This window comes from Meles meles, chromosome 7, assembly GCF_922984935.1.
Source record: "Meles meles chromosome 7, mMelMel3.1 paternal haplotype, whole genome shotgun sequence".
NCBI lineage: Eukaryota > Metazoa > Chordata > Mammalia > Carnivora > Mustelidae > Meles > Meles meles.
In genome coordinates, this window is record NC_060072.1 from 19,752,780 (window position 1) to 19,776,268 (window position 23,489).

Here is a 23,489-nt window from a genome sequence, read left to right on the forward strand (position 1 = left end):
AGAATTGGATGGGACAACATGTGAGAGACTGGCCTCAAAACTGTGAGAGCAGCGACCACCACAGAGTCCCTCTGAACCAGTCTATGCAAGCAGTCTTCTTTTTGATTGAATAGCTGTGGACTTCTTAGATCTTTTTTGAGAAATACATCCTTAAAGACCCAAAGATGCCTTGTGACATTTTGAATCTTCTGAGTAGGTCTCATTTTTAAAAAAACATATTTTCCATCTCTGCACTTGTTAATAAAATATGAATTCTAATTTTTATAATAAAATTTTAAATTTCTATATTATTTAATATGTCTGCCACTGGTAGCATTCATGTTTGATATTCAGGAAATGGTATACCAGTGATTCAACAAATAACAACCATGATATTAGTAATGTTGATAACTTATGTTAACTGAGTACTTTCTATATGCTACTGAGTGCCTACCAAGAGTTTTTATGCCTTATTTCACTTTTTAAAATCCAAATTTCTAAGAGATAAATACCATTACACCCCTTACATTAGTGAAGAAAGAAACAGAGGCTTAGAAAGGTCAAGTAATTTGCCCAAGGTCTCACAGTTAATAAGTGGCAGAGCCCAATTTAATTTTGTTCTAAATTTTCATTTCATGTTTTAAACCATTTTTATGAGTTTCCCCTTGAATAACGTTGTACCTGCTATTAGGTGTCTACATGTGACTGAGTTTCTAGGTGATAAAATGTGAGCAGAAATAATGTGTGTCACTTAAATCTCTTACCTATGCTCCTCCATATTCTTTTCCCTTCTAGCTGGCTGGGACAGAGACCACTTCTTTGGCAACTTTGGAACCCGTAAGTTGAAGATGACAGTTTCCATCAGCCTGGGTCCTTAAATGACTGCACACTAAAAGTTCACTGAAGACCTATTTACTTTCCCAGTACTGTTAGAGAAGAAACAAAATCTTTTTTTTTTTTTTGAGTCATTATACATGCTTGGTTTTATTTATTGTGGTAATAGTCTACCCTAGCTAATGCAAAGAGGGTAAGAAAAATTTCAACTATGTACTTCTATATCATTCACAATTGTATTTGTTTGCATTTCACATAGTGACTTAACCAAGTATAATTGCCCACACTATAGCAGAGATACAGAGAGATGCAAAATATAAAAGAGGTTTGTGATAACTTATTTGCAGAGATGGCTACAATAATTCCCCTGTCTCTGTATGTACATACTTATGTTGCTCCGCCCATCAAGAAGTAGAATTTCGGGTGCCTGGGTGGCTCAGTCTATTAAGCACCTGCCTTTGGTCAGGTCATGATCCTGAGGTCCTGGGATCAAGTCCCACATCGGCTCCCTGCTTCTTCCTCTGCCCCTCCCCCTGCTCGCGCTTTCTCTCTCTCTCAAATAAATTTTAAAAATCTTTAAAAAAAAAAAAAAGAGAGAGAGATAGAATTTATTTCTTCACTCTCCAAAGCAGGGCTTGGTCATTTGAATAACTTTGGCACATAGGACAAATGCAGAGGTTTGAAAATGGTCATTCTTTGGGGCTTGCTTTCTTCTGGCTTCAGTTGGAACCCAGAAACCATGATGTGGATGGGCTTGAAGTAGCTTCCTGCAGAACCCATTTTGAGGAAAACTGAAACACCCCGACCAACAGCCTACATGCCCCCAAATATTATAACATAAAACAAAACTGGATATACACCATGGGGTACACATGAAATATAAAAGGATGTAGGAAGTTTAAAAGTAAACACAGGAGAAAAGATATCCTAGAAACACATGGAAGTTTTATTAATATAAAAAAATAGGATTAAAGACAAAAAGCATTATTAAAGTAACTACATTAGAGTCTCAACTGACCAAAAGTTGAATATTCAATTCTAACTATATATATATATATATATATATATATTTTAAAGATTTTATTTATTTATTTGACAGAGAGATCACTAGTAGGCAGAGAGGCAGGCAGAGAGAGAGGGGAAGCAGGCTCCCTGTGAGCAGAGAGCCCAACGCAGGGCTCAGTCTCAGGTCCCTGGGATCATGACCTGAGCCAAAGGCAAAGGCTTAACCCACTGAGCCACCCAGACGCCCTTAAAAATTGACTAAAGTCTAAACTTGTATGTACCTAACTAGTTTCAAAATAAAAAATCAAAAATTGATAGCACTATTAGGTAACAAATACAAATCCACCACCAGAATAGAAGACTTTAAGCACATAACCAGTAACTCCTCAGTTATTCCAATAAGACAAAGATATCAGCCAGCCAAGTCTTAGAGGATCTGAATGATACAATTAGTAAACTTAATTAGATGGACATATTTAGAACTGAGCACCTCCCAGTCAGAGCTTACCCATTCTTATCAAGTACACATAGAATAATTTTTTTTAATAGCCATTGTGCTAAATCATAAAACAAGTGGTAACACATTTAATATCACAGGTATGATCCAGATTACAGGGTATCAAGTTAGAATATTTCAATTAAAAAATAAAATTGAAGAACTATATTTGCTTGAAAGTCTAAAAACATATTAAATAATTCAGGAGTCAAAGAAGAACTCATAATGAAAATTTAAAAATACTTAGAACTTGATGGTAATGACAATATTGCATATCAGAACTTGTGGGATTCAGTCAAAGGGAGGGTACATAGAAATTTATCATCTCAAATGAGTATCTTGGAAAAGAAAAAAGACTGAAAATAATCAATGATCCAACATAAAAAGTTAGAAAAAGAACAAAAGAGAATAGAAAGAAATAATAAATAGCAAAAACTGATGAAAGAGAAAGCTAAGGTTTAATAGAAAAGATCAGTAAATTATAAAGGTCATTAAAAAAAAAACTAATAGCAAAGATACACCCCTGGTGGTATTTAAAAAAAAACAAGGAAAGACTTGAGGGAGAATCTGGCACATGGATGTTCATGGCGACCCCCCTGAATATGAATCTCTCCACACATCTTCTCTGAGAACCATAAAATAACAAATCATACATAAAATAAAGTCATACATAACCCATGCCTTCAGCATTACTAGGAGACAGAGAATACATTGAACTTCTCTAAGAAGAAGAGAGACATCAAATTCCAACAGAGCTTGTGCCATTACTGCACCCACAGGCTCACAGAACCCAGGTGCCCCACTTTTGTGTAGTTAAGAAGCATTTTAGTGATGCCTCAGTCAGTTAAGCGTCTGCCTTCAGCTCAGGTCATGATCTCCAGGTCTAGGGATCAAGCCCTGGGTTGGACTCCCTCTCCCTCTGCCTCTCCTGCTGCTTGTGCTAGCTCATGTGCTCTCTCTCTCTCTCAAAAAAAAAAAAAAAAAAAAAAAAAAAAAAGTATACTGGAACTAGTGAAAAGATACCCCTTGCTCTTTGTTGGAACATTTTAACATCATTAAGATGTCACTTTTTTCTAAGCGAATTTATAAATTTAATGAGATCCCAATAAAAAGTCAAGGTTTCTCTGAAACAGGAAGAAATAGAAAACTTGGACAGACCAATAACAAGCAAAGAAATTGAATCAGCAATCAAAAAATTCCCAAAAAACAAAGCCCAGGGCCAGATGGCTTCACAGGTGAATTCTACCAAACATTTAAAGAAAGTTAAATACCAATTCTTCTCAAACTATTTCAAAAAATAGAAAAGGGAGGAAAACTTCCAAATTCATTCTATGAGGCCAGCATTACTCTATGCCAAAACCAGGTAAAGACTCCACTAAAAAAGAGAACTACAGGCCAAACCCCTGATGAGCATGGATGCAAAAATTCTCAATAAAATACTAGCAAATGGAATCCAGCAATACATTAAAAGAATCATTTACCATTGATCAAGTGGGATTTATTCATGGTTGCAAGGGTGGTTCAATATTCACAAATCAATCAATATGATATACCACATTAATAAAAGAAAGGATAAGGACCGTATGATCATTCAACAGATGCAAAGAAAAAACCATCTGACAAAGTACAACATCCATTCATGATAAAAACCCTTAATAAAATAAGTTTAGAAGGAATATACCTCAACATAATAAAGGTCATATACGAAAAACCCACAGCTAATATCATCCTCAATGGGGAAAAACTGAGAAGTTTTTCCCGTATGGTTAGGAACAAGACAGGGATGTCCACTCTCACCACTGTTATTGAACACAGTCCTGGAAGCCTTAGCCACAGCAATCAGACAACAAAAAGATATAAAAGGCATCCAAATCAGCAAGGAATAAGTAAAACCTTCACTACCTGTAAATGACATGGTACTCTATATAGGAAACCCAAAAGACTCCACCAAAAAACTGCTAGAACTGATACATGAATGGAGTGAAGTTGTAGCATGCAAAATCAATGTATAGAAATCTGTTGTACTTCTAGTGGTGCCTGGGTGGCTCAGCTGGTTAAACCTCTGCCTTTGGCTTGGGTCATGATCTCAGAGTCCTGGAATGGAGCCCTGCATCAGGCTCCCTGCTCAGCAGGGAATCGGCTTCTCCCTTTTCCTCTCCTTCTGCCCAACCCTGTTTGTGCTCTCCCTCTCTCTTAAAATAAATAAGATCTTTTTTTTAAAAAGAATTGTTGCATTTCTATACAACAATAAGGAAGCGGCAGAAAGAGAAATTAAGCAATCAATCCCACTTACAATTGCATCAAAACAGTAAGATACCTAGGAATAAACCTAACCAAAGAGGTGAAAGATTTGTACACTCTGAAAACTGTAAAACACTGATGAAAGAAATTAAAGACAACACAAAGAAATAGAAAAACATTCCACATTCATGGGTTGGAAAATCTGTGCCCCACCCCAGCTAATGCTCTCTCTCATATAAATAAATAAAATCTTAAAAAAAAAACAACAAACAAACCCTACAATGAAATACCACCTTACACCTGTCAGAATGGCTAAAATCAACACAAGAAACAGCAAGTGTTGGCAATGATGTAGAGAAAGGGCAACCTCTTGCACTGCTTGTGGGAATGCAAACTTGTGTGGACACTCTGGAAAACAGAATAGAGGTTCCTCGAAAAGTTAACACAGAACTACCTTCTAACTATAATCCAGCAATTGCACTACTAGATATGTACCTAAAGAATACCAAAATACTAATTCAAAGGTATATATGCACACTGACGTTTATAGCAGCATTGTATATAATAACCAAATTCTGGAAACAGCCCAACTGTCCATCACTGATGAATGGATAAAGCAAATGTGGTACATATAGAATGGAATATTATTCAGCCATAAAAAGAATGAAATCTTGCCATGTGCAATGACAGGGATGGAGCTAGAAAGAATCATGCTAAGCAAAATAAGTCAGTCATAGAAAGATAAATACCATACGATATCACTCATATGTGGAATTTAAGAAACAAAACAAATGAGCAAAGGAGGGGAAAAAGATGGAGGCAAACCAAGAAACAGATTCTTAACTATAGAGAACAAACTGCTGGTTAGTAGAGGGGAGGCAGGTGGAGGGATGGGCAAAACAGGAGATGGGGATTAAGGAGTGCACTTGCTATGATGAGCACCTGATGTTGTACAGAAATGCTGAATCACTATACTGTATACCTGAAACTAGTATTACACTGTATGTACACTAACGAACTGGAATTTAAATAAAAACTTCTAAAAAGTCAAGGTTTTTCTTCTTAGAGAGACACGAGATGATGCTAAAAGTCACATTTCTAAAAATGCAAAGGGGCACCTGGATGGCTCAGTAGGTTAAGTGTCTGCCTCCAGTTCAGGTAATGATCCCAGGGTCCTGAGATTGAGTCCTGCATCAGGCTCACTGCTCAGTGGGGAATCTGCTTCTCCCTCTCCCTCTGCCTCTCCATGCTTGCTCCCTCTCCCTCTCTCTCTCTCTCTCTCAAATAAATAAAATCTTTTAAAAAATGCAAGAATAGCTGGGAAATTCCTGAAAAAATTAGCTATCATGGGAAAGTGGCCTATTAAATACTAAAATAAGCTCATGGGGCACCTAGGTGTTAAAATTGGTTAAGCTTCTGACTCTTGGTTTTGGCTCAGGTGTGATCTCACTGTGGTGAGGTTGAGCCCCATGTGGGGATCCCCACTAAGCAGGAAGTCTGCCTGAGATTCCCTCTCTGTGTGCACTCTTGTTCTCTCTTTAAAATAAATAAGTAAATCTTTTATTTATACACACACACACACACTCATAAGTGTCTATAATTCAGTGTGGTACTGGTACATAAATGATAGGTCAGTGGAATATAACAAAATCCAGAAGTTGACCCACTCTTTATGGAAATCTAGTGTATAATAAAGGTAGTATTTTTTAAAAGATTTTGTTTATTTATTTATTTGACAGAGAGAAGGAGAGATCGCAAGTAGGCAGAGAGGCAGGCAGAGAATGAGGGGGAAGCAGGCTTCCTGCTGAGCAGAGAGCCCGATGGGGGGCTTGATCCCAGGACCCTGAGATCATGACCTGAGCTGAAGGCAGAAGCTTAACCCACTGAACCACCCAGGCACCCCTAAAGGTAGTATTTTGAATGGGGTGGGAAACGTTGATGTTTTAGTAAATATTTTTGGGATAATTGGATAGATATTTGGAAAAAGATGAAATTAAATCTGTTCCTCACACTATATACAATCCTGTCTGCTCTTCAGAGTTGACATTCTGAAGGGGGCTGGGGGAGACAATAAAGTAAATAAATTACACATATAATAAAAAATGTTGGGGTGCCTGGGTGGCTCAGTGGGTTAAGCCTCTGCCTTCGGCTCAGGTCATGATATCAGTGTCCCGGGATTGAGCCCCGCATCAGGCTCTCTGCTCGGCAGGGAGCCTGCTTCCCTCTCTCTCTCTCTGCCTGCTTCTCTGCCTACTGGTGATCTCTCTGCCAAATAAATAAATAAATAATCTTTAAAAAAAAAAAGTTAAGTGCTAGGAGAAATGTACATGGGGAAGGGGAATAGGGTAAGAGAAAGTAAGGTTCAAAGTTTCCATGTACAGTATTTAAAAGTAGGGGCAGAAAAGACCTCACTGATATGAATACTAGCATTTGAATGAAGACTTGATAACATGGAGCAAGCCATGAAAATAGCCTTCATTCCAAACTAGGTAAGAGCAGAAAATTACAAGCCAATCTCACTCATGAAAATTGACACAAAATGCTGTATAAACTAAACATAGCAACGTGCTTACAAAATTAATGTATCATGATCAACTTGGGTTTATCACAGGAATGTAGGTTTGGTTTAACATTAGAAAAACATATAAATCTTATTGACCATATCAACAAAATAAAGAGAAAAGATCATTTTGATATAAAAATAATTAAATAAAATGCAACACTCATTCATGATTTAAAACAGAATGACAAAAACAGCAAACAAAAAATTTACCAAACTACAAATAGAAGCTACATTTGCAAAAAGAGCAACTATCTACATACAGCATCATCACTGTTAGTAGAAACCTTAGAAACATGACCTTTAAAATAGGAAAGAATGTTCAGTATTGATGCTTCTACTCATCTCTAAACATTCTCATGTGTAGTACAGTCAGAAAAGAAAGGAAAAAAAAAAAGCCTAAGAATTAGAAACAAAAATGTCATTATTCACAGATGATATGATTATACCATTTCAGCCTCTACAAATTATTATATCCAGCTGGGTATAAGAATAAGATTAGTATCAGAAATCAACTGGATTTTTATATAACAGCAATTAGAAAAATATAAAAGTAACAATACAATTTATAAATAAATCTGATAACAGTGAAACCTCTGTACACAGAAAAAAGGACTAACTTTATTGACTGATATTAAAGAAGTTCTAAATAAATGGAAAATATGCTATATTCAAGACTAAGAAGAATTCATTTCCCCAAACTGAGCTCTGGATTCAGTGCAATTCCAATCAAAATCCAAGAGGGGTTTTTTTTTTTTTTTCATGGAACTTGGAAAACAGATTCTAAAATTTACACGAAAAGAAAAAGTTCAAAAATACACAGAATATTCCTGAAGAAAATAAGGTATGAGACTTTCCCTATTAAATACTAAAGATACAGCAAGACCATCAGGTCCCCTCCCTCCTTGGGAGCTTTGTACTATCACTTTGCTATTGCTCAATAAATCTTCCTTTGCTGTCCCCCCCCCAAAAAAAGGATACCAAAGAAATAATAAGGCTGGAATGATGAAAACTATGGTTTTGGCACAGGGACACGCAGACTGGCCAGTGGAACATGTTAAAGAAGCAAACCCCAAAACATGTAGAAACATCATACGAAGGAACATAGAGCTGTTATAAGGAAAGCATGAACTATTCAAGAAATTGGGTTCCATACAAGGCAAAAAGAGTAATTGGATCCTGCCTTGGCACCGAGCACAAAAATCGATTCTAGATGAACAAAGACTTAAAAAATAAAACCTTAAAATCTTTATATTTTAATGCCTTCAGGATGTTTCTTTGAAAACATATAGAAAAAGTCATAAAGATTAATAGCCAGCATACATAAAGACTTATAAATCAACAAAAACCCCAAATAGATATTTCAGGGAAAAGAAAATGCAAATAGCCAATAAGCATAACAAGAGTTTAATTCTGAGTGGAGAAATACAAAGCACACCCAAAGTAGTATCATTTTATACCTGATAGAATGGCAAAATTAAGAATATACTAAACAATGGGAACTCACTCTGTTGGTGGGGACTAAATTGGAAACCAGTTCACTTACTTAATATCATCCAGTTTATGACCTAGCAACTTCACACCTAGATTCTCTGCAAAAGCTTTATTTAACACATATGCATGAGATCGGAATTTCATAGTGGCATTGTTTATATAGGCTATGCTCTAAAAGCAACCCACATGTGCACGGCCAGGAAAATCAGTGAATAAATTGTGGAAAGGAGGAACAATAAAATATTATACGGCAGTGAACATGAAAGAGTTATGGCTACACCTGATAATATAGATTTTCTTAGTGACGGGTGAAGTAAAAAGTGAGTGGAAGAATATTACAAAGAATATGGTACCTTTTGGGGGGGCGGGTACCATCCACACACAGAAACCAAGCAAGGTTAAGGATACTTGTATGTGGAAACAAAAGTTAGAAAATGTGAGAGACGATGATTTACACAGAATTCAGGTTAAGTGAGAAAATATCTCTGACGGGGGAATTGGGGATGGGAAGGGAATGGGATGGAAGGGATTTCCTGACAAACTGCCAAGGATTCTTCTGGTAAAATTCTGCTTCTCAAATTAGGTCGTGTGTTCCTCGTGTTCCGTAACTTTATATTCTGCACTTTTCAAGTACTGTACAAGTTAAAAAAAAAAACAACAACAACAAACACCAAAAAACTCTTGAGAAACATACCTCAAGACCCCTAATACCCGCAGGCCACAGCCCTCAAGGCACTCTGGGTCAGCAGTCCCGTGGTCAGTTGTCCGTGGGGGCGGAGACTGTGGGTCTTCTATACGCAGGCGCACAGCCACCAGCCAATCAGCGACGCCTTCGGGCGAGGCGGCTCTGGCTTTTCTCCCGCGGGAATTCTGAGTTGCCTCAGAGGAGCGTCGCACTGGCCAAGCGGACAGGCACCTCAGGTGAGGGGCTGGGGCTGTGGAGGCTGGCGTGGGAACGAGCTGTGGAGGCTGGAGTGGGAACGACATTGTCTGGAGACCTATACCTGTGGTCTTTGGCCATTGGGGTTTTTTTTCATGCGTGATGAGGGGAGGATTTTTTCTAGCGCGGGCATCCAAGCCAGAGGCTTTTCTCGATCTGTGAGGTAAATCTTTTCGACTGGCTCTACTAGGGGCCTCTGACGGAAAAATGAAGTCAGTGAACTTCACTGAGCGCAGGGCCTGGATCAGGCGAGGGGCAGGTGGAAAGCCGCGGGATGAAAGGGGGTCTCACTGGTCGCAATGCCCTGGGCAAGTTTATATCCTGGGAGCAGGGTGGGCCTTCGACTGTCTGTACGTCTCTCCCTGGCGCCCGCCCTAAACCCGTCAGAAACAGGGTGAACCAAGGGCTTCCTTCCTTTGTCCTCGATGTCTGTGTTGTGAACATCTTAGGCGGAATTGTTATTTCTCAAGGCACACATTGCAGAACCTTTTTATTTTATTTTTATTTTGCTGTAAACTTATTTTGGGGCAGGATCGAACCTGTCAACGACTACAGTTTCACTTTGTGACGGAAATGCACAAACTAGATTGTAGCCCGAATTTAGCCGGAATCTGACAGAGGCGGGACTGAAATTCAGATCGCATAGCCCTCAGATGCCAACTCTCCGTCGCCACACACCTGGAATCAGGGTCGATGCTGTCATTATTTTCCTTGTTAATTTGGGCCAACAAAATATCTTTATTTGATGTAGCTAATTTTGAAATTTACCAGTTTACTTAAATGGTGTCTTTGGATTCAGAAGGTTTGAGAGATTTTTTTTTTTTTTTTAATCAGAAAACATCTAAATATGGTGCCCTCTGGAAGAAAACATACAGGGAAATCTGGGAAGACATCCATGGAAGATCAGGTTGTAAGAGCCTATGACTTTGAGAAGGAAGATAAAAAAGATCTGAGTGGTTCAGAGGAGGATGTTACCGAAGGTACAGTATATCTAATGTTGTTGGGCAGTGACCCCGTCTTGTAGTTCATTAGTTCATTCCTTCTGGATGCACTACGTTTTAGACTATAATAAAACTTTATTTGTCGGGGCGCCTGGGTGGCTCAGCGGGTTAAAGCCTCTGCCTTCAGCTCAGGTCATGATCCCAGGGTCCTGGGATCGAGCCCCGCATCAGGCTCTTTGCTTAGCTGGGAGCCTGCTTCCTCCTCTCTCTCTCTGCCTGCCTCTCTGCCTACTTGTAATCTCTATCTGTCAAATAAATAAATCTTAAAAAAAAAAAAAATTTGTCAAGCATTTTCATGTACCTCATGTTTCTCATTTGCAGTTTGAAAAGTTTACACAGCATCTCTTACCTTCACAGTCATTATTCTCCAGATGTCTGTTCGTAAATAAATAAATGAGTTTTATATAGCATAAATATCTGTATTATATAAAAATAAATAAAAACCTGGCTTACTATGACATTAACATAGGAAGGCTAGCAAAATTGCTCCTATAAAATGGTCCTAGATCCTGATTTAATTCTATCTAAACTGCAGAGCAAGTACTGTATTTATATGTCTGCTTTAAAAAGTTACATTGGCAAAAAAACCCCTAAAAGCCTCTAAATTAAGATAGTACATCATTAAAGATTACCAAAATGGAATAGTTTCAAAAATATTTTTCTTTTTTATTGTCAATGCAGGGAAGATTTCAGTAATTGAGAAGCATGGGAAGAAAAGGACTTCTGCAGCAGTGTTTGAAGATATGGGGTGATGTGCTCAAAATAATTTTTGCGTGTTACATAAACTAAGAAAAGTCTACTTTGGTTGTCCAGTGGATATTGTATGTAAAACACATTGTGTGATATTTCAATCCTTAATTTAAAAATTTCTAATGTAATTTCACAGGGGTGAAGTACAAAATATGCTGGAAAGACTTGGCGGTATGTTTTAAGAGATATTTTTCTTTTAAGATAATTATTTTAAACCATGTAACATATAACATCTGTAATAGGAAATGTTAATCAGTGGACTATAAGACTGTTAATCTGATGCTTGTCCTCATATATAAGATTTTCCCTAAGTATCTGTGATTCAACTATATAGATTTCCTTACCTAATCTCCAGTTCTCAATGCAAAGAGTAAGAATGGGATTAACAATGGTGAGGTAAGAACGGTGTTTTTATTTTATATATGTGTGAATTTAATGGACTGTGCAGTTTTCGAACAAAAATGGAAGGGGAAAGTCTCTACTCCTGTTTATATGAACTTTCACAAACTCACAAAGCAAGCGTTAAAAACACACATATCTGTATATATGTCAGTTTTTCATTTTCTCAATTTAGTTATTTTCTATGACATTGCTGTGTTCTTTTCTTAGGGGCAGTATAACCTGAACCCTTTAAAATACCTCTTTATTGTTATTTTTTACTTTATTAAACTATGTCATTTAGAAAGGTAACCCTGCTAGCTAGTGAGAAATACGTAATCAGATAAAAAGTTTATAAACTTTAAACGGTATATTTAATATTAGTTACATTAACTGTGTTAGGGGATAGTGTTCTTTTTTTTAAAAGATTTTATGTATTTGAGAGAGAGAGAGAGAGCGCATGCATGAGCCAGGGGAGGGTCCACAGGGAGAGGGAGAGAGAAGCAGACTCCCTGCCAAGTAGGAAGCCCAACACAATGTGGCCTAGATCCCAGGTCCTGGAGATTGACCTGAGCCAAAGGGGGACATTTAACCAACTGAGCATCCAGGTGCCCCAGGGAATAGTATTCTTAAAAAAGAGCCAATATTTGGTTCCTCTATATGGACTATGTACTCAGTCAAGTCTTTTTTGAAAGCTTTGCTCTATTTGGTGTTTGTTTTATAATCTGTCTTCTGAATTTATCATAGGTATATACTGGAAATATGAAATATTTGTATAATAATACAGAGCCATCATGATTACTGAAAAAATAATTATTGATGGTAGATTCATAAGCAGTTATTTAGCAAAGCAGTTTTATAGGACAAAAATGTCTTATAAAAAGCTCCAGAAATCATTGTCATAAACCTGAAACTAATCTATAACATTGTGTATCAACAATACTTCAGTAAGAAAAAAATTTTCTTTTAGTAAGTCCAGGGGGAAAAAAGATTCCATGGAAGTATTTAAAAGGGTACTTGAGTGAATTTATCAAGATACTTACTTAAATTAAGGTTTTTCTATGCTTGGTTTTTTATCTCTTTTGGTAAAAATTATATTTGAAAGTATTACAGATTATATTTTTTTTAAAATAATTTTCTTACTTAACTGTTTTTATCCTTTTTGGATTCTTTTTAGATTTTTTAATTTATTTATTTGTATGAGAGAGAGAACAAAAGGGGAAGGGAAGATGGCAGAGAGAGAAACAGACTCCCCACTCAGCAGGGAGCTGTGATGCAGGACTCCATCCCAGGACCCTGTGATCATGACCTAGCCCAAGGCAGACACTTACTTGACTGAGCCACCGCCCCTTTTTGGATTCTTTTAAAATAATTTTGTGTGTTTCATATGATGAGTTCTAGCAATAACTCATATAAATGAGTTCTTTCGGTTGGAGAATATTTTACCAATTTAGAAAAATTTAGCCTTTATTAGTGTTTTCTCCTGAGGAATTTAAAGGTCTGTCTTTGAGACCACCCTGTTCTTTTTTCATGTTTAGTATTTTTCAATCAAAAATTAGCTTTAGGAAAATCAAAATAGGGATACTAATTGCCAAAAGCTTTCTTAGGAAAAAAAGCAAATAATCTTGGCTTTTTAATATTATACCTACTTTAAAATTTTTTTTTTTTAAGATTTTATTTATTTGTCAGAGAAAGAGAGAGATTGAGAGAGAGAGAGTGCACACAAGCAGGGAGAGCAGCAGGCAGAAGGAGAAGCAGACTCCCTGATTAGCAAGAAGCCTCAATACAGGACTCAATCCCAGGATCATGACCTGAGCTGAAGGCAGAGGTTTAACCTACTGAGCCACCCAGGCATCCCTAAGATATATTTTTAAATGTCTTTCAAAAACTGTTGAACCACCTATATCCCTATTTAATTTAAATATGTCGAAACAAAATAATTTTCAACATTAAGTTTTAATGAATGTTTATTTTCAATAAAGCTGACATTAACAAGGCTCTTCTTGCCAAGAGAAAAAGACTAGAATTGTATACCAAAGCTTCTCTCAAAACTAGCAACCAGAAAATTGAACATGTTTGGAAAACCCAGCAAGAGCAAAGGTAAGGTTGTTGGTTTTTTCACAGCCATGACATTGTATCATTTCTTAGTATTCATTGCTGCAAATTATGAAAAATACTGTCATCTTCTATTTGCCAGGGTCTCTAGTAAAATATATATTTGGCTTGATTTTCCTTTAAGTCATTTAGTTCTGTAATCTTCTTCATAGACTTGAGATACATTTCTTAGAAATCAATGCAGGTTATCTTTTTCTCCATTTTAATGGAGAAAAGTTTTTTCTTTTTTTAAAGGTTATTCATATTCATTCTAGAAATACACCAACTGAATAAAAATTGTCGTATAAATTATTAGCCTTATGAGAGTTACCTATTTAACAATGTAGAAAAAGATCCATCTTATTGTAAATACTACATCTGTGTGTTTTAGCTGAATTGACTTGTTTTTACAAAATCATTCTTGTACCAAAATGGGGAAAAAATTAAGTAGAATATTTCTATTTGGAAATCTTACATGATAAATATAATAACTTCACTGAATCTATTTATCATATCAGAACCTATATTTGATTGGCAAAAATAAAAAAACTTCTTGGAGATGAAATGGACCTTTCTGGAAAAATTATGCATATAGTAAAACTTCCATAATTTTTAAGAACTGAATCATGTGAGAAGGCTTTTCTGTTAGCTGGTTAGAAAAAGAAATACTTCCAAAATCATAATTTTACTTTTTGGTTTCACATTTGAAAATTTAAGATGCCATTATTTCCTTCTTTAGTATTTATAAAGTATGTCAAATTTTGTTTTGAATGTTTTGGTATAAAATATGAAAAATTCACTGTTATGTTTTATAGGCAGAAGCTTAACCAAGAATATTCTCAGCAGTTTCTGACTTTGTTTCAGCAGTGGGATATAGATGTGCAGAAAGCTGAGGAACAAGAAGAAAAACTAGCTGTTAGTATCATGCTTAATTTTATAATCAATTACAACCAAGTGTCAAGTAGAAATGGAGAACCTAGCTATGTGGTAGATCTATGATAGTCAGCTTGGTTCCATTTCCCATGCTGGCTATGTGTTTTGTTCCTGCTGAATGGTAAGCTAGAGAATTACAGGCACATACCCTACTTACAAAAGCTGTTAGCCTTTGCTTCCAGTATTGGTTGTGATTCTTGCAGTTCCAAGTGACAGAAATTGTGAAAGTACAAAGGAAGGGTTATTAGTTTATATAAAAGAAGTCCAGGGGTAGTTTAGCTTCAGGCATAACTGAATGGGTATAAGGAAGCACTGCTTATATAATGTCTTTGGGTTCTGTCTCCAGTCCTTAATTGGCTTTTTCAATATGGTAAGCAAGATAGCTTCTTGCATTTTAAACTTGCTACAAGCTTAGTAACTGGGTTTTTATCAAAAACGCAGAAAGAAAAGTCCTGTGGAGGAATATCACTGATCTAGTTTGGATCATTTGCCCATTCCTGAACCAGTCATTATGGTCAAACCATGGTTTACTCTTACTGACCAGACTTGAGTTTCATGCCCATCTCTATGGGAGGTGGAAGTGAGCCCCATCCATATATATAATCAACTACATTAACTATCCTTTTATTAAATTCTTTAGTTTATAGGGGCGCCTGGGTGGCTCAGTGGATTAAGCCGCTGCCTTCAGCTCAGGTCATGATCTCAGGGTCCTGAGATCGAGCCCCGCGTCGGGCTCTCTGCTCCACAGGGAGCCTGCTTCCTCCTCTCTCTCTGCCTGCCTCTCTGCCTACTTGTGATCTCTCTCTGTCAAATAAATAAAATAAAATCTTAAAAAAAAAATTCTTTAGTTTATAAAATTATCACACATTTCTTATTTAAGAGCTCAGGTACTATTCATATTAAATGATTTTAGGTGTTGTTTGGTCAGCTCAGTTTTAGAAATGTTAATATGAAACATCCAAGGGGATATGTTGAGTAGGCCATTGGTATAGGTGTCTGGAGTTCTGCAAAGAGATATGAATTGAACATACAAAGTTGGGAATTCTCAGCATAAAGACAGCATTTAAGCCATGAGTTTGGACGAGATCACCAAGGGAGTGATTGTAAATGTAAAAGGAGGTCTAAGGACTGAGCTCTGGAATAAGTACTTCAATGTTTAGAGTTCAAGAAGATGAGAGAGAACCAGTAAAAGAGACAGAATGAGGTGGGGGGTAAAATGACTCCAAGAGAAGTCAAGAAAGTCTTTTAAGAGGGAGAGAGAATTAGCTTTGTCATATGCTCCTTATGGGTGATATAGGAGGGGATTTGGCAATGTGAAGGTTGTTGGTGTTCTTCAGCAGAATTATTTTGGTAGAAAAGGGAGTGCAAAAACTTGATTAGAATGCATGTAAGAGGGGCACCTGGGTGGCTCAGTGGGTTAAACCTCTGCCTTAGGCTCAGATCATGATCTCAGGGTCCTTCGATCAAGCCCTGTATCAGTCTGTCTGCTCAGCAGGGAGCCTGTTCCCCCCCCCTCCCCCTCTGCCTGCCTCTCTGCCTACTTGTGATCTATCAAATAAACAAAAAATCTTAAAAAAAAAATTCATATAAGAGAGAATAGGAAAGAAACAGTGTTGTTGGCCTGAGTAGAAAAAGAATGTGTGTGGTTTTGTTTAAGAATGGACAAAGAGCAACATGTTTGTGTGCAACAAGAATAATCTTGAGGGAAAAATAAAAAGTAATGGAAAGAGGAGGACAGTTGTTGAATTCTTAAGAATGGTTGGAACATGTGAAGAAATTAGTGGTAGCAGAGAACAGGGATAGTTCATCCTTAAAAACAGGGAAGAAGGTGGAGTATGTGAGCACAGGTGTAGGTGCATAGGTAGAAATAGTGATGGATACTCAAAGTTCTCTTTGGATTACTTGTATTTCTTTAGTGAAATAATTAAAGTTCTTGGATGATAGAAAACATGTTGCTTTTTGAGGTCAAATGAGAAGGTATAAAATATTTTCCTGAGTGGATCAGCAAATGGACTAGGGAAATATAATTTCCAAGCAGCACTAAAGATCAAATTTAGGCTTGTGATCACAGTGATCATAATTTAAAGTGAGGCGTGTCAGCATAATTGTGGGGTTTTCTCCAGTCATGACCAGCTGCAGGGATGTAGGCAGAATAGCTGGAGCATTGAATTTTTCATGATTGGGGTTTAGCCAAACAAGTGTGACAGAGTAAAAATTGGGTAGGATATATATATTCCTTTCATATGAAAGGAGTAATTGTGATTGACCATATAATTTAAGCTGGGAAGGAAAAAAGTGATGACATAGGAATATGGATAGGGCACAGTGAAAACTAGGTATAGGATGAGTGGATTTTACGTATTGATAGAAATTATTGAGTTGTAGTACTAAGAGTGTACCAAGTACTAAGTACGAAGAGTACTTGGTAAGCAGGTAGTGGTTGGATAGTGGGCTATATGGAGAAACAGCATGAATAATGATTAGATCTGGATTCTGGAAGCATACTCTGGAATTACCTTGGTTTGACCAAACACTGGCTGTGAAACTGGAAAAATTATCTATGTGCCTCACTTTCCTTATCTATGAAAGGGGAATAATAATACTATCTCATAGAGTTGTTTCAAGGATGAAATGAGTTCATACATAATATGTTAATTTAAAGAGTTCAGAGTGTTATCTAACAGAGTTAACATGACATTTTCTACTATTAGTACTATGTAGAAGTTGTAGTTATTGGCAGTGACAAAATCTAGGATATAAGCCTGTATGTGAATGGCTGAAGTAGGGTGGGGGACAAAAACCATTGGTGGAAAGTAGGAAGGAACTGAAACAAAAGCATTATTGGAAGGTTCACTATGTGTTGATACAGAAAGCACCAAGAATTAAAACATATTTTGAGTATTGTTGGGTTGCCTAGGTGGCTCAGTCAGGTAGGCGTCCGACTCTTCTTTTTTTGGGGAGGGGGTAAGACTGACTTTATTCATCAGAGAGTGAGCAAGAAAGCACAAGCTGGGGCAGATGCAGGTGGAGATGCAGGCAGAGAGAGAAGTAGACTCCCTGCTGAGCAAGGAGCCCAATGCAGGACTCCATCCAAGGACCCTGGAATCATGACCCAGGCTGAAGGCCATCACTTAACCAACTGAGGCACTCAGGTGTCCCTAAGCATCTAACTCTTGATTTCAGGGTTGTGAGTTCACATGGAGTGCCTACATTAAAAAACAAAAACAAAACAACGTATCTTGAGTATTGTTAAGTGTTCCTACTCAGTGACTGGTAGGATTATTACTGTTGTGTATTAGTGGTGAACTTGGTTATAATAGTTAAAACTGTTGACTTATATAAACCATTCCTTTTAAGTTTCATGTAGAATTACTTTTTTACTAAATTTTATATTATACCGAAATTGTTACAATTTTTTTCTTTTACATTTGTAGAACATGTTTCGACAGCAACAAAAGGTTTTTCAACAATCTAGAATTGTTCAGAGCCAGAGACTGAAAACAATTAGACAGTTATATGAGCAGTTCATAAAGGTCTGTTGTATTTGGTTATTTAATACCTTCTTATATAACATTATATTTGGAAGTAGAAGATAATTTTTTTCTTTTAAGGGGAAAAACATTTTGCTCATACATTTTAAATTCTTAATCACTTTACATTTTGATTTAAGTGTTGAATATATTTTTACAATTCTAATGTTTTTATGGGGAATCTTCAAAACAGGAAATGGTAAATTGGGAATTTTACCTAAATGTACATAATGTGCATAAAACTCATACTTTAATAGTTCTATCTTAACTGAAAATAGAAAGTCTGTAAGTCATTTCTAGGTAGTCTTTTACTTGTCTTTGTATCTCCAGTGTTTGCTAAATAGAAAGTACCCAATTGAAAATGAAGAATTTTTTATTTTCTAATGTAATATATGTGTATTTTATGACATATTTTCTTTTAGGATTATTACAGTGACTAAACATGGCTTTATATGCCATCTTATAATCATAAAGCCAGATGATTAAAAACTTGTGGATTAAGAATTATCTGACATATTTTAGCAAATATTAGCGTATTAGCAAATAATGGTTTGTGGCACTGACCTCTTACTCATGCAGATATATTATTTTTTAGTAACTGTTCATAGGAGTTCATTGTAATCCTACACATACTTTTTTCTTTCTTTTTTTTTTGATGTGTAGATAATCTTGTTCAAATGTTAAAATGTCACCCTTTTGAAGGAATCAGGATGCTCTGAGTAAACTAGTAGTTTTAGACCAATTATTTTTCTTTTTTTTTAAAGATTTTATTTATTTATTTGACAGAGAGAGAGATCACAAGTAGGCAGAGAGGCAGACAGAGAGAGAGGGAAGCAGGCTCCCTGCTGAGTGGAGAGCCTGATGCGGGACTCGATCCCAGCACCCTGGGATCATGACCTGAGCCGAAGGCAGCGGCTTAACCCACTGAGCCACCCAGGCGCCCCCTAGACCAATTATTTTTAAAGAACTTCAATATGTATGTATACCAAAGTTACTTTTAAAAGTGTTTCCAGTCAGCTTGCTCTAAGGCTGCCTAAAAACCATTTAATTGATGTTAAGATTGATGAAGTACTAAAGATTTCTTCTAAATCTCATCACTAAATGTTACCACTTAGGCTAGGAACTTTAATATTGTCTTTGACTTCTCCATCTCCCTTATCCTTCATACCTAGTTATTAGTAGGCCCAGTAATTTTTATTTCTGCTGTGGTTCCTTTTTTTAATTCTCAGAGCTATTTTCCTAGTTTACAACCACATCATTCTTTGCTTATCCTGTTAAACCTCAGCTGATTTTTTTTCTGTTCTCCAAACTACCCTTCATAGGTCTGTCATATTACTTTCCTAAAATGTCTCTTCTGAAAAAGTCAGTTTCTCATTTTCAGTTCTTATTTATTCAAGTTCCCTCCCATAATATGATTTTCTCTATGCTTCGGTTGTTACATTTGTCTGGTAATCCTCACACCTCCAGATAACTGCTTTCTCTAAACTCACTGTGTACTTCCATGCTTTTACTTATGCTCTTGCTCTAAAATACTTTTAATTACTTTCTCTTTATTAAATCTTGCTCTTTTGCCAAATAAATTGGAGTTAATCCCTATTTTCTACTACATAGCTACAAGTTGCATTTCCATTCCTACTATAAAATTTTGTGTTATTTTTGTTTCTTCTTACTGGAATAAGGGAGTGATCATGTATTAATATTTTTTATTTTCTCCACAACACTTAATAATATAATACTTTTTATACAGTAGGAGTTAGGATCACTATTTGTTAGATATAAAAGATTTATAATGTAATTTGTTTTTCATAAATTGAAAAGAGGTATATTACAGATCATTTTATTTCTCCTTATGAATTCCAATCACACTATTAGTCATAATAACATAACTACCTGATATTTAGAAAGCTTACTAGAAATTTTAAAAATTAAAGTATTCTTTTTTTGTTCTATTTTGACCTTAGCAGCTCATTAACCCAATATTTCGAGCAAAATACACTACTATTATACCTCCTATAATAATATTTGATCCATGTCTGATGCTTTTATTCCTTTAATGGGTATTTTGGTTTCCAGTATTACTTAGAATATTTTCATTTGGAATAAATAGTGCACATTATTTGAATACTAAAAAGTTCCTACTTTTGAAAATTCTACAAGTTTAGATCTGAGATGAAAAGTGGTAGTTTGTAACTGAACTAGCCTTTTGTGTTTTAGAGTATGGAGGACTTGGAGAGGAATCACGATAGTCTACTTACTGGTGCACAAAATGAACTTAGAAAAGAAATGGCTATGTTGCAAAAAAAAATCATGATGGAAACTGTAAGTCATTACATTTTGAATTGAAAAAAGGAGTAATGCAAGCATTGAAATATTTTATTTGCTGAAATATGTTTAACACTTATCTAAAAATTAAACAAATGTTTAATATTTCCTTTCATGTAACAGCAGCAGCAAGAGATGGCAAGTGTTCGAAAGTCTCTTCAGTCCATGTTATTCTGATGACTCTTTGAAGGAAGAACTTGAACCTAAGTAATATGATACAATTACAACATTAGCTAAGAGGCATGTAATTCTTTTAGAGTGGTTTAAAAATTCTAGTTTAAAATAATACATCGTGTTAATTGTTAGCTTAAATGCAAGACCCCTCCTTCTGTTAACCTTCAGAAAAAGCTGAACAGTTATGTGAGTCCAGATCTTTAATAGTAATAGTGAATTTTTCTCTTTAACACTTGTTAATTAACTTTTAGCAATAAAGATGATTTAATTTCAGCTTTTGACTTCTGTGTATTTGTATTAGTCCCAAAAGTTAGAAAGCACAAGTATAGAAAGTTACATTGTTTTTCTTTAAGGAAAAATATACAAAACTATGTTCTATGTACATTCCACTGTATATACTGAAGTTACACAGCCAATTCCAATGAAAATGCGGTTTTAAAAGAAACTCTATTCTATTGACTTACATAATTTATTAAAAGCAACCCAAGTTTGTGTTCTGAAATAAATAAAACTGCTAAAAGCCATTAAGAAAACCAAACAAGATATATAACTATCAGTTTTAAGACATGGATTTGTGAATAAAGACATCAAAAAGCCATTTAATTGGGCTTGGTCCATAATTAAATGACACATGCCCTTAGTAATTATTAAGATCGTATCATTAACATACCTAATTACTTATGGTTTAAATATTTCACATCTGTCTTTAATACCTAGTAAATATTTTGTTTGAAAATATTGTTTGTTTTAATATTCAGTAAATATATGAAGTTTGATTATATTCCTTTCCAAACTTGACCAGTTGACTTCATACCTTGTCACTAAAAATTTGCATTTTTTAAACAGAATAGCATATGAAACACTGGGATTTAGTAAATACTAAACTGTTTCAGCATTTGTTTGAAATATGTCAGCTAAACTTACTATCTTTTGCTGAAATTGCTTTCATTAAATCATTCAAAATGAAAAATATCCCCATTAGGAGGATAAAATTGATTTTCTCTTGTTTTTTTCATGTTTTAAACTTTAATTTTTGCCCCATGACCCACCTTTACCTTAGTTTTAAGGTGTTCCAAGTTTTAAAAAGCAAGACAATACTGATTCTTTTTTTTAAAACTGCGATAACTTATATAGGAAGAAATTAATGATTATCTAATATTAAGGAGCCAGTTTCTAAATTTTGTAAAGGACTTCTTTTAAGCCAAAATTTATGCTGGAATCTAAATTTTTTTTTTTTTAAAGATTTTACTTATTTATTTGATAGAGACACAGAGAAAGGTGGTACACAAGCAGGAGGAGCGGGAGAGGGAGAAGCAGGCTTCCCGCCAAGCAGGGAGCCCAATGTGGGCCTAAATCCCTGGACCCTGGGATCATGACTTGAGCCAAAGGCAGCCACTTAACAACTGAGCCCACTCAGGTGCCTTTGGTATCTAAATCTTAAGTACCATTCAAATACCTAAAAAAGTCCTATTTGAGTTTGAGTAAAAGAAGCAAAATAAGCACACCAGAGTGGTTTCTGTGTACTTAATTCACATATTTTTTTCCTTTTAAGGAATATCAACTTTCACTATTTTTTCAATATACCTTTTTATTGCTTATATATAGTATGTGTTCATTACTCCTTTTTTTTTTTTTGATTATTTCATCATATGCCTTATGGTCTACAGAACTGTTGGGCAAAATTAAAAATAAGGTAAGATGGGGAGTCTGAGTCACAAATGAGCAACATAAACTTTTAAGTGAGAGTGGAAAGATAAGATCAGTACATAATCTATTTAGTGATGGGATGAATGATAATTACATTATCCCCCTTTCCTCATGAGTCATCTATTTGAGGTAACTTTTGTTGATACTCTAAAGGGAAGATATTTTTTCCATGTTGTCATAAATTACTAATTTTCTTTTTTCTTTTTAGAGATTTATTTGAGAGACAGAGAGAGCATGAGGTGATGGGGGTGGAGGGAGAAAGAGTATAGGGAGAAGGAGAAGCAGGCTTCCAGGTTCCACCAGGGAACCTGGTGACTAGGGGCTGATTCCAGGACTCTGGGATCATGACCTGAGCAGAATGCAGAGGCTTAACTGACTGAGCCACCCAGGAGCCCCATAAATCACTAATTTTCTTATATCAACCTTGCTTTAGCTACTTTATGTTTCGTAAAAGGGGATCTTTAACGTCCACTTTTTTTATGACGATGAAATTTTAATAGAATATCAAGGAATGATGTGTAAAAATTCATTTGCTTTTCTGAACTGGTAAGACAAATTTCTTTTACTAAAAAATATATAGAAAATTCTGGTAGCCCCTTTAAATTCTAGTTGCAAGCAAGTATTTCCTTTTATACAATAGTAATTAATATAACTTGAAAAACTGCTAATTAAAAAATACCATTTCTTATAACATCATTTGTTTCAGTAACTACAGTATTACAATCCATGCACTTATGCAGTATTATGAACTCACTGGTCAAATTTTTGCAATTGAAGTAAGCATCACCCTTAAGATGGCTAAAATCTTTAAGCCCTGAATTTTTATGTAATCATTTAGCAAGGAAAACCCCAAGTATCTGACAAAGACTTTTGAGACAGCGACTGATCTTTAGAACGACAGTGGTTTACTTTCTTGTCCTCAGAAAATTGAAATATCTTTCTTTGATTTTGTTTCTAAGTTATAGATTGTAATACTCTGATAATACCTGTGATCAAAATGTTGATACACAATGAGGACTTCACAACTGAAATAAACAATGGAATCTATAGG

At 35.7% G+C, this 23,489-nt stretch overlaps 2 protein-coding genes across 8 annotated transcripts in view; one reads left to right on the top strand and one right to left on the bottom strand.

Annotated features, from left to right (window-relative positions):
• The first annotated feature begins 780 nt into the window (after window positions 1-780).
• On the top strand, window positions 781-20,734 carry SYCP3 (synaptonemal complex protein 3). 4 transcript variants are annotated; one of them, XM_046011473.1, is made up of 8 exons: window positions 781-816; window positions 10,384-10,529; window positions 11,232-11,298; window positions 11,437-11,471; window positions 13,661-13,778; window positions 14,588-14,687; window positions 18,140-18,238; window positions 20,450-20,587. In XM_046011473.1, the coding sequence occupies exons 2-8, from the start codon at window positions 10,397-10,399 to the stop codon at window positions 20,576-20,578; spliced, it is 681 nt and encodes a 226-aa protein (XP_045867429.1). In that variant the 5' UTR covers window positions 781-816; window positions 10,384-10,396; the 3' UTR covers window positions 20,579-20,587. The 4 variants fall into 4 exon arrangements, with proteins under 4 accessions (XP_045867429.1, XP_045867431.1, XP_045867427.1 ...); XM_046011475.1 differs by lacking the exon at window positions 781-816 and adding an exon at window positions 20,681-20,734 and having other exon boundaries at window positions 8,523-10,529; window positions 20,450-20,554; XM_046011471.1 differs by lacking the exon at window positions 781-816 and adding an exon at window positions 8,523-9,530.
• CHPT1 (choline phosphotransferase 1) overlaps window positions 20,591-23,489 on the bottom strand; it is a 33,459-nt gene continuing 30,560 nt past the window's right edge. For all 4 annotated transcript variants that reach the window (XR_006819605.1, XR_006819604.1, XM_046011470.1 and 1 more), the window contains one exon: window positions 20,591-20,760. Coding sequence is in view for 2 of the 4 variants with exons in the window: in XM_046011470.1 (XP_045867426.1) it covers window positions 20,716-20,760 (45 nt within the window). In the remaining 2 variants the exon portion in view is untranslated. The remainder of the gene's footprint in view (window positions 20,761-23,489) is intronic.

Bases quoted from the DNA above. Each gene is read 5' to 3' on its own strand.
- SYCP3 (XM_046011475.1), top strand. From the start codon at position 10,397: ATGGTGCCCTCTGGAAGAAAACATACAGGGAAATCTGGGAAGACATCC. The intron at 10,530-11,231 runs GTACAGTATATC...TTGTCAATGCAG, and splicing joins AGAGGAGGATGTTACCGAAG to GGAAGATTTCAGTAATTGAG. The intron at 13,779-14,587 runs GTAAGGTTGTTG...TATGTTTTATAG, and splicing joins AAAACCCAGCAAGAGCAAAG to GCAGAAGCTTAACCAAGAAT.